At 37.1% G+C, this 8354-nt stretch overlaps 1 protein-coding gene across 3 annotated transcripts; it reads left to right on the plus strand.

The window, feature by feature from the left end:
• Nucleotides 1–562: 562 nt before the first annotated feature.
• LOC132035981 (probable receptor-like protein kinase At2g42960) lies at nt 563–4656 on the plus strand. 3 transcript variants are annotated; one of them, XM_059426179.1, is made up of 8 exons: nt 563–790; nt 1176–1889; nt 1969–2073; nt 2336–2458; nt 2716–2886; nt 2998–3136; nt 3222–3431; nt 4116–4656. In XM_059426179.1, the coding sequence occupies exons 2-8, from the start codon at nt 1234–1236 to the stop codon at nt 4248–4250; spliced, it is 1539 nt and encodes a 512-aa protein (XP_059282162.1). In that variant the 5' UTR covers nt 563–790; nt 1176–1233; the 3' UTR covers nt 4251–4656. The 3 variants fall into 3 exon arrangements, with proteins under 3 accessions (XP_059282162.1, XP_059282161.1, XP_059282163.1); XM_059426178.1 differs by having other exon boundaries at nt 563–751; XM_059426180.1 differs by having other exon boundaries at nt 563–751; nt 2998–3127.
• Nucleotides 4657–8354: the final 3698 nt, after the last annotated feature.

The raw sequence follows: 8354 nt of genomic DNA on the forward strand, positions 1-8354 counted from the left end.
ATTTATTTATACTGACGATGATTATAAATATGAGCCGAGAGTCTTTCGAAAACAACGTCCCTATCTTTTAACATAGGAATAAGGTCTGCTTACACTCTACCCTCCTCACACCCTACCATCTCCAGATCTCACCGTGAGATTACACTGTGTATGCTGTTGCTATATAACTTTTTTTGTTTTTTGTTGGGGTTTTTAACTTTTTTTCATAAAATTCTTTCCCATCCATCCCATAAATGCATTTGTGTTGTATTCCTCTCATTTTTGCTTTTCCTTTACTGTTTCTCTTTTTCCCTTCTCTCTCAACACCATCCACCCCAAATCAAGAACCTCACCTCTTTATCTTTCTCTTTCTCTCTTTTTTAGCAATAGATTTCCTCCATTGCAAACCAAGCTTCCACCTTTACAGCTTTCTAATCTAAGGTCTCTATTCCCTCCACATTCACATTACCTACCAACCATTTTTTTACCAACACCATTAAAATAAAGTTGCATTAAGTCTTACAAAGATTAGATTTTTTGTCTGGCCTTAACTTGGAACAGTTCCTTTTAGCTCACTACACCCTTCAAAACTAGTGGTTTTTTTGCAACTGTTGGCTTTTGTGTGTTTCTTTGGTTTTCACTTCTGCATTGGCTTATCTATGCTTTTTGTGTCTCTTTTGGTGCAAAAAAAGAGACTTTTTTTGCTTCTTTGGGTTCTCAAAGAAGAAGATCAAGGGGGTTAAGTCTTGTTCTATAGATCACTGGTTCAAAGGTAACAACTTTTTTCTCTTGGATTCACATCTTAACTTTGGTATGAAGTCATTCTTTTCTTGATTTTGTTCCCATTTTGAACAGATTTAAACTAGTTTTTCTTGTAAAGTTGTGATTTTTATTTTTTGTGAATTCTTGATTTGCTTCATCAGGAAGGGAAAGTGTTTTTATTTTTATTTTTTATGGTCACTGTTGTAAATCTAACTGCCATGTGTTTTACTTGGAATAGTTGTATTGTGATGTCAGCTGCCTCCAATTTAGTTACTTTGTCAATGTCTAAACTTTTACTAATTGTACTTGAAAATTTAATAATTTTGACTTGACCAACTACTTTGTTTTAGTAAAATCATAAATGAAGCTAGTGCAATTACTAGCCACAATTGTAGATATGTGTGTTGTGACTTAAATTGTTTGTGGGATAACAGGAGGCAATGGAGTAAATCTGAGTCTTGAATTTGGAGGAAAAAGCAATTTGTTTCTCAAATGTCTTCTGGGGAATTACATAGTGAATTGTCTAAGAAGACATCATTTTTGGGTCTCAAACTATGGGTTGTAATGGGCTTATGTGTTGTTGTATTTATCGTCGGGATACTCTGTATGCTGTCACTATGGGTAACATGTAGGAGAAAATCTAGAAGAACGCTTGACGGGTATTCACATTGCCAAATACCCAATATTTCCAAGGATATCAAGGTTGACAGAGTTGGCGCTGAGAATGTCCACGATCATCCTCAAAGCTTAGTTCTGACCATTAATAATGATAAATCAAATGAAATGACATCAGAGAAGATGTTTGTCCACTTAAATAGGAGCAAATCGAGCGATGCTGATAACATTAGTCAATGCAGTTCGATATATCATCACGAAAGGGGGTTTAGTTCACAGTCAGGGGAAGAGGGTAGTTCAGGGACAGTGAGGAAACAACCGTCGTATGGAATTGCAATGCCTTCTCCTTTGATTGGCTTGCCAGAAATCTCACAGCTCGGGTGGGGCCACTGGTTCACGCTTAGAGATCTTGAACTTGCAACAAGCCGTTTCTCTGCAGAGAATGTGCTTGGTGAAGGTGGATATGGTGTAGTTTATAAAGGCAGGTTGATCAATGGGACAGAAGTCGCAGTGAAGAAGCTCCTAAATAATCTGTGAGTATGACTTTGAAGTACTTCTACAGGTTCTGTACAGTGACTATTATTTATGATCTAACAATGAATTGCTCCACAGTGGCCAAGCGGAGAAAGAATTTCGGGTTGAAGTAGAGGCAATTGGTCATGTTAGACACAAGAATCTAGTGCGTCTTCTTGGTTATTGCATTGAAGGTGTTCACAGGTATTCTCTTTTTTCAGATCAAATCATGCCCTTCTTTAAGTATGTTAAGTTTTCTGTGCATGTTAAGTTTTCTGTGCTATGACTCTTTATATCGCAATGTCAACCACCATACGAAGTTGTCAATAATATATTACCTAGAGAAATATGTAAATAAATTTTCGCCAAATATTTAATACTTGGTCCATTCTCAGCCTCGGTAAAGTCCATCTGATTTCAATTTAGTTGTACTTTCATTAACATTTACTTTGTTTTGGCTACAAAGGATGCTGGTTTATGAGTATGTCAATAACGGAAATTTGGAGCAGTGGCTGCATGGAGCTATGAGACACCATGGCACACTTACATGGGAAGCCCGCGTTAAGGTTCTCCTTGGTACTGCAAAAGCGTAAGTTTCCCTGTTAAAAACCGATTGACAGCTTCATTTTTGTTATTTCCCTTGACATTCCATTTTCCTTGATAACTTATTTCTGCTGTGCGCACTCTTTTAACTCATTTAAGGTTAAGCCATGACCTTATAGAAAGTTAGAAACATTTTAATTCCTAAGTAGTAGTCACTTAGTGCTATAAGCCTTTGCATTTCTCACTATTCCTTAATGCGCTTTCTATTATTATACAGTAATATGAAACTTGTTTTATTTGCAGGCTTGCGTACTTGCATGAAGCCATAGAACCTAAAGTTATCCACCGAGACATAAAGTCTAGTAATATCTTGATTGATGACGAATTCAATGCCAAGGTCTCTGATTTTGGATTGGCAAAACTCTTGGACTCAGGAGAGAGCCACATCACCACCAGAGTCATGGGCACATTTGGGTACGAAACTTCTCTATCTGAAGATGTTTTATTCCTACTCTGTCCACCTTGGCTCTTGTTGAGGTGTTTCCATAATGAAATACTCAAATTTCTTTCTCATTTGAATTCCAGATATGTGGCTCCAGAATATGCTAATACTGGATTGTTAAATGAGAAGAGCGATATTTACAGTTTTGGTGTTCTACTGCTAGAAGCAGTGACCGGTAGAGATCCTGTGGACTACAGCCGTCCTGCTAATGAGGTACCGAGAGTTAGTGATATGATGCATATAAATGTAAAATTGTGTTCACTTCTTGCATTTAGAAACAAGCATTTTTATGGTTCATGTTGGGCAGGTTAATCTTGTTGAATGGCTCAAAATGATGGTTGGAAATCGGAGGGCTGAGGAAGTTGTGGATCCTAACCTTGAAGTTAGGCCTAGTACTCGTGCTTTGAAACGGGCGCTACTGGTTGCACTTAGATGTGTTGATCCTGACTCAGAAAAACGACCCAGAATGAGCCAAGTAGTTCGAATGCTTGAAACTGAAGAAGTTCCGTATCGCGAGGTACAGTCCATTCCTGACATTCATAGCTCCACTCCATATGATTTCTTGTTTTCGTCCTTCTTCATTTTGGCTACAAATAAAGCTTCCTTTGAAACAACCTGAGATATCAACCAAACCCCTTCTATGTTTTCAAGTTAACATTTAGCATTCCAAACATTTGTTCATAGGAAAGAGCTTTAAGCCTGCATAAAGGAATATTGGGTAACGTGGAAGTTGTGGTTTTTTATGGTGAATAGTACTGCTCTTGTATTTGGTCCATGTGAACTGCTGACATAACCTCAATAAAGTTGCATATTACCTCTCTCACTCTGCACTATGTCCAAATTTTATCTTTTGGTTAGAATCACTAGGCATAGGAACATTTTTGTTTAGGGTAGAGCAGATGTTCTAGTACTTTCATATCCAAAAACAACTATACCTCAACACAAGCAAGTTGAGATCCGATATATGAATTCGCATGTCTATGCCACTCTTTTAAGCTCATTTTTAATGGGGTCAGGTGACTATATGATTAATTTCTCCATGGGGTAGTCTTAGAAAGGGGTTCTTGATCAAGATTAAAGAAATAGCTCTTTTTCTTCCCTTTTTTTTACTAATCGGAGTGACAGAGTCTCAGTGGATGGTGGCTAGTTACAATATCCCGTCGCCTATTTAATATGAAACGGTTGTTTGATGTTTGAACAGGACCGACGAAACAGAAGAAGTAGAACAGCCAGCATGGAAATAGAATCAGTAAAGGAGAGTTGCAGCAGTTCAGCTGATGTGGAAAGCAAGGTGGGGAGAGCAGATAGCAGTACATCTGATACAATTCATGGATAGGGACTCTGACACACATGCACATGACTCTTCTAAGTGGAATGTATAATTGCATTTTATTACCCCCCCAACAAAAACCATCCCCATTGAGATTTAAAAGCTTTCAGTAACCCAATGAAGGATTTTCCAAGTTGGTTTTCTGGAAAGATTCCTCTGAATGACAGAATGGTAGTAATTGAATTTATGACAGGTCGGCCCCCACTTGGTATTTGAAGCATTGGCTCTTCTTTCAGTGCTGCTTCTGTTGGCAGCTAGCTGCATGAAAATGAGGACTCTTGCCATGTCATACTAGTAGAGAGAGAGAGAGAGAGAGAGAGAGAGAGAGAGAGAGTAGAGAGAGATTATTTATGTACAGATATGTTTTGAGTATTATGTGTTATTGTTCTTTCTAAATACATTTTGATCATCATTCTTGTCTCTTCTGTGTGGTTCTACTCGAGTAGGTATTTAAAAGGGCATGCCTCTTACATTTGAGTACACTTTCTTTGACAAAAAAAATCTACTATGTGGTGTTCTTGGAAAATGCTGTTGTGAAAAAATGTTTTACTGCTTAATTTTCCGGTTCGTTTGAGTGCTACATAATGTTTAATAAAAGTTGAAATATATGCAACTAGCGTCCATGGGTATAACATTGTGGTCAATGAAGTGGAGGGTAACTCTCACGGTCTAAGCCAATAACACGTATTGTCCGCTTTGGTCTAATGGGCCTTGCGTTTTAGTCCCTAGAGGCTATGCGCCATCAAGTCCAAAAGTGTGTGTACCATGTGAATTATGCTATGTCTTATAAAATTTTTCACTTTCTTCTTCCTTTTTGATTTAGGATTCGACTAAAGTATCACGTGCACCTCTTCTTCAGGAGCTTGATTGCTGCAGAAGCCTGTTAGTCTTTCTCCAAGATTTGAAGTGTCAAGCTCAAGTCCCAACAAGGCAAAAATCACTAGACGATTTCTTTCCATCTGTCCAAGTACCCTTGGTAGAAGGTAGTAAGTACCCACTAGAATTAGTTAGTTAAGGTGCGTGCAAGTTGGCTCAAACACCATCATTATAAAAAATAAAATAAAAAGGTTGTTTGTCCCCGATTAGTGGAAGTTATGATCTTTTTTGGTAACAATTCAAGGTAATCTAAAATGATTTCATCAAGGACATTTTCTGCCATATTGACCACATCATTACATATGGTTAATTATTCTCATTGTACTGAGGAAACCAACTTTAATTGCTATTATCATCATATCCCTGTTGTAATACATTAAAGAGAGATGGTCTTTTGTACAAGTGAAGCTGGAGTTTGTTTTTCACAATTGCGGTCCCCTCTTTGGGAAAGTCCATCAAGTCGCTGGCAGAAAAATTTCTTTAACTTGTATCCACAAATATCTTTGATTCACAATGATTGAGAGAGAGAGAGAGAGTTGGCACATGTAGCTGATTGTATTCTTTAGCATGCCTTGCAGCATTTGTCCTTGTGGTTGTGGGACACTTCTCTAAGGATAGAGCAAATGCCAAATCTTTAAGCATACTATAGTAGTACTATTCTGGTGTATGCCAAATAGTTTTCCATCACCCAAATAGGCAGTGTGGAATTAGGTAAAATTCAAAGTAGTCACTTTTCATTCAGCCATCTAATTAAAAATTAACTATTGTTATGAAGTTTCAAAATTTACAGGTGAAATTTCAGGATATTGTCATGGAGTTTCAATTTCGACATTCGAAACTCCCATTCCAATGATTATTTTTTAAAGACAGGCTGAAAAATAACCAGTGAGCGCTATTTCCACAATCTTAAAGTATTGAGCTGGCCCCCTCTGGCCTTGATCAGGACTGTATGCAATAGGACTTCACTTTGATACGTCTATCACGAGGCTCATTCTCATTTTATACAAAATCTGGGGTCAAATATGAAAAGCCATCTTTTGACTGGTTAGCAAGTTCATTTGTTAGCTATTAATTCCAGGCCAGGAATCCCTGACCTGAATGTAATCAGGGGTGGTTTTGGGTAAGTTCTCCCAAAGCTGGGTGAGCATGCCCTGCGCTTTCTCCTCTCAATTTTGGGGGCTCCATTTTTCATCAATATAGTTTATTTTTGAAAAATTATAAAGTATTCTAAGTACATTTTGTCATTAAAAGGAAATAGAAAATAAGGCCCCTAAATCAGTAAGTAATATATAGTATATAAATACTACAATCTCTAGGAGTATATTGACAAAAAAGAAGGCCCCTGATTGGTTTCTCTACAATGCTCAATCTACTTTTAACCTTTCTCTAAATTTTAATATACTTCTACGCTTTTATGTTCTTCTTTGTTTCTCCAAGAGAGTCTTTGACTTATATTGCTATGAAAGATACAGTGTATGAATTTTCTATTTTTGTTTTTTCTCGGGCACCAAATATTGCAAGAGGCATATTGAAGCATCAAATAAGTGTTCTCAAATCAAGTTATCAACTTCTTGAATCAGGTTTTATTATTTCAAATTTTTAGTATTTTTTTCATCTACAACTTGCTTGTTTTGATATCTTACTATGTAATATATATTGTCTCTTTAATTATTTATTAGAATATAAAATATGTCAACTAGAAAATTTGAATCCGGTTGTTCAAAACTCAAGAAAGAAGAATTGAATTTTTGATACAATCTAAAAAAGGAGCTCTTGAGGAAGTAAGTGAGACATCTGACATAGATCCTCAAAAAGTACACTTCAATGAAAAATAATAATGAATTCTTTTTTCTATTCTCGTTTTTGTGATAAAAAAGTTAAGGCCCCTCATTGAGGTTTGACTTTAGGTCCCCAACAGTTTTGAGCCGCCCCGAATGTAATTTTGCGCTTCAAAAGTCCAAGAATTGGAAAGAAACGGGTCCAATGGGCAAAATCAATTTCGAACATCTTTAGGGGCAAGAAAGGACATGATGTTGCAAGATTATTATATTTTGAGCTGTCACTAGATTCTTTCGAATTTTAAAATATAAAAAAAGAGTTGCTAGGAAATAATCTACTACTACGATAGTACAAAATTATTAGAAAATTGGCAATTCTTCTGGCTAATTCCGAATTGGTGTGTTTTAAATGCAAGCTACATATATTTTCACTCTTTACAATCATATGATTCATGCGCTAAGACTTCAAATCAGAAAGTCCAACTTCGCAACTTTGAAAGTGCGAGAGAGGGAGAAGGGGAGGGGCCGGGGGGGGGGGGGGGGGGGGGGGGAGGGTTTGGTTTGAATTGTAATTTTTCGATTTATTAGTCGACTGCTTAGACTCAGTAGTCGACCGTTAGACAGAATAAATGTAGAAACTAAAATTGCAGAAAGTAACTGACGCACAATGTTTATACTGGTTCGGATCCAATGTGAATCCTACGTCCAGTCCCCTTGGGTTGCAAGGGTGATCTACGCAGCTCTTTAAAAGTAAGTTTGCTACAATGTTTTGTTTCAATGGAGCTCCTACGTCTACACTCAAACTCTCTTCTTCTTTTGATACAATGCCTCACCAACTATACTATATCTCTTCTCTCTTTTTTGTTTACACTATAAAACACTCAGTATTACAATGCTTATGAAAAGTAAAGCAGAGAGCTTTGAGAAGTTGAGACGAAAGTATATTTTTCTTCGTCTACAATGGAGCCTTTAAATACTTGCTGAAGTCAGTATAGGCTCTTTGACAGAGATGGCAACCTAAGAGTGTTGATCCTTGAAAAAAGGAATATAAGATCCTATTTTACAAGAATAAGGGCAGAGCTTTTCGTGCAAAGATAATTTCCTTCCTTAGTTTCCACACTGTCAATCTTCTACTTGCTTGAGATGGCTTGTCTTGGTACTTGCTTTCCTTGTTGATGCAGATTTGATTGATCTTGATTATGTCTTGATTGATATCTTCCATCGTTGAGTGATCATCTTTCTTTTGATACAAGTGAATATCTTGTGTGGTACTTGATGCAGATTTCGCTTGACCTGGAACTTCCATTATTAACTTTCTTCCATAAATAGACATTATCGTCTATCTCGATCATTTTATTGACCTTCCCTTGTGCAGCAAGCTGGGCTTCACCATAGTTTTGGACCATTTCATTGGGCCTATCCGCATCTTTGAGTATTGTATCTTCCCTTATGCAGC

The sequence above is a fragment of the Lycium ferocissimum genome, chromosome 11 (genome assembly GCF_029784015.1).
Source record: "Lycium ferocissimum isolate CSIRO_LF1 chromosome 11, AGI_CSIRO_Lferr_CH_V1, whole genome shotgun sequence".
In the NCBI taxonomy this organism is placed as follows: domain Eukaryota; kingdom Viridiplantae; phylum Streptophyta; class Magnoliopsida; order Solanales; family Solanaceae; genus Lycium; species Lycium ferocissimum.

Bases quoted from the DNA above. Each gene is read 5' to 3' on its own strand.
- LOC132035981 (XM_059426179.1), top strand. From the start codon at position 1,234: ATGTCTTCTGGGGAATTACATAGTGAATTGTCTAAGAAGACATCATTT. The intron at 2,074-2,335 runs GTATTCTCTTTT...TTGGCTACAAAG, and splicing joins TGCATTGAAGGTGTTCACAG to GATGCTGGTTTATGAGTATG. The intron at 2,887-2,997 runs GTACGAAACTTC...TTTGAATTCCAG, and splicing joins AGAGTCATGGGCACATTTGG to ATATGTGGCTCCAGAATATG.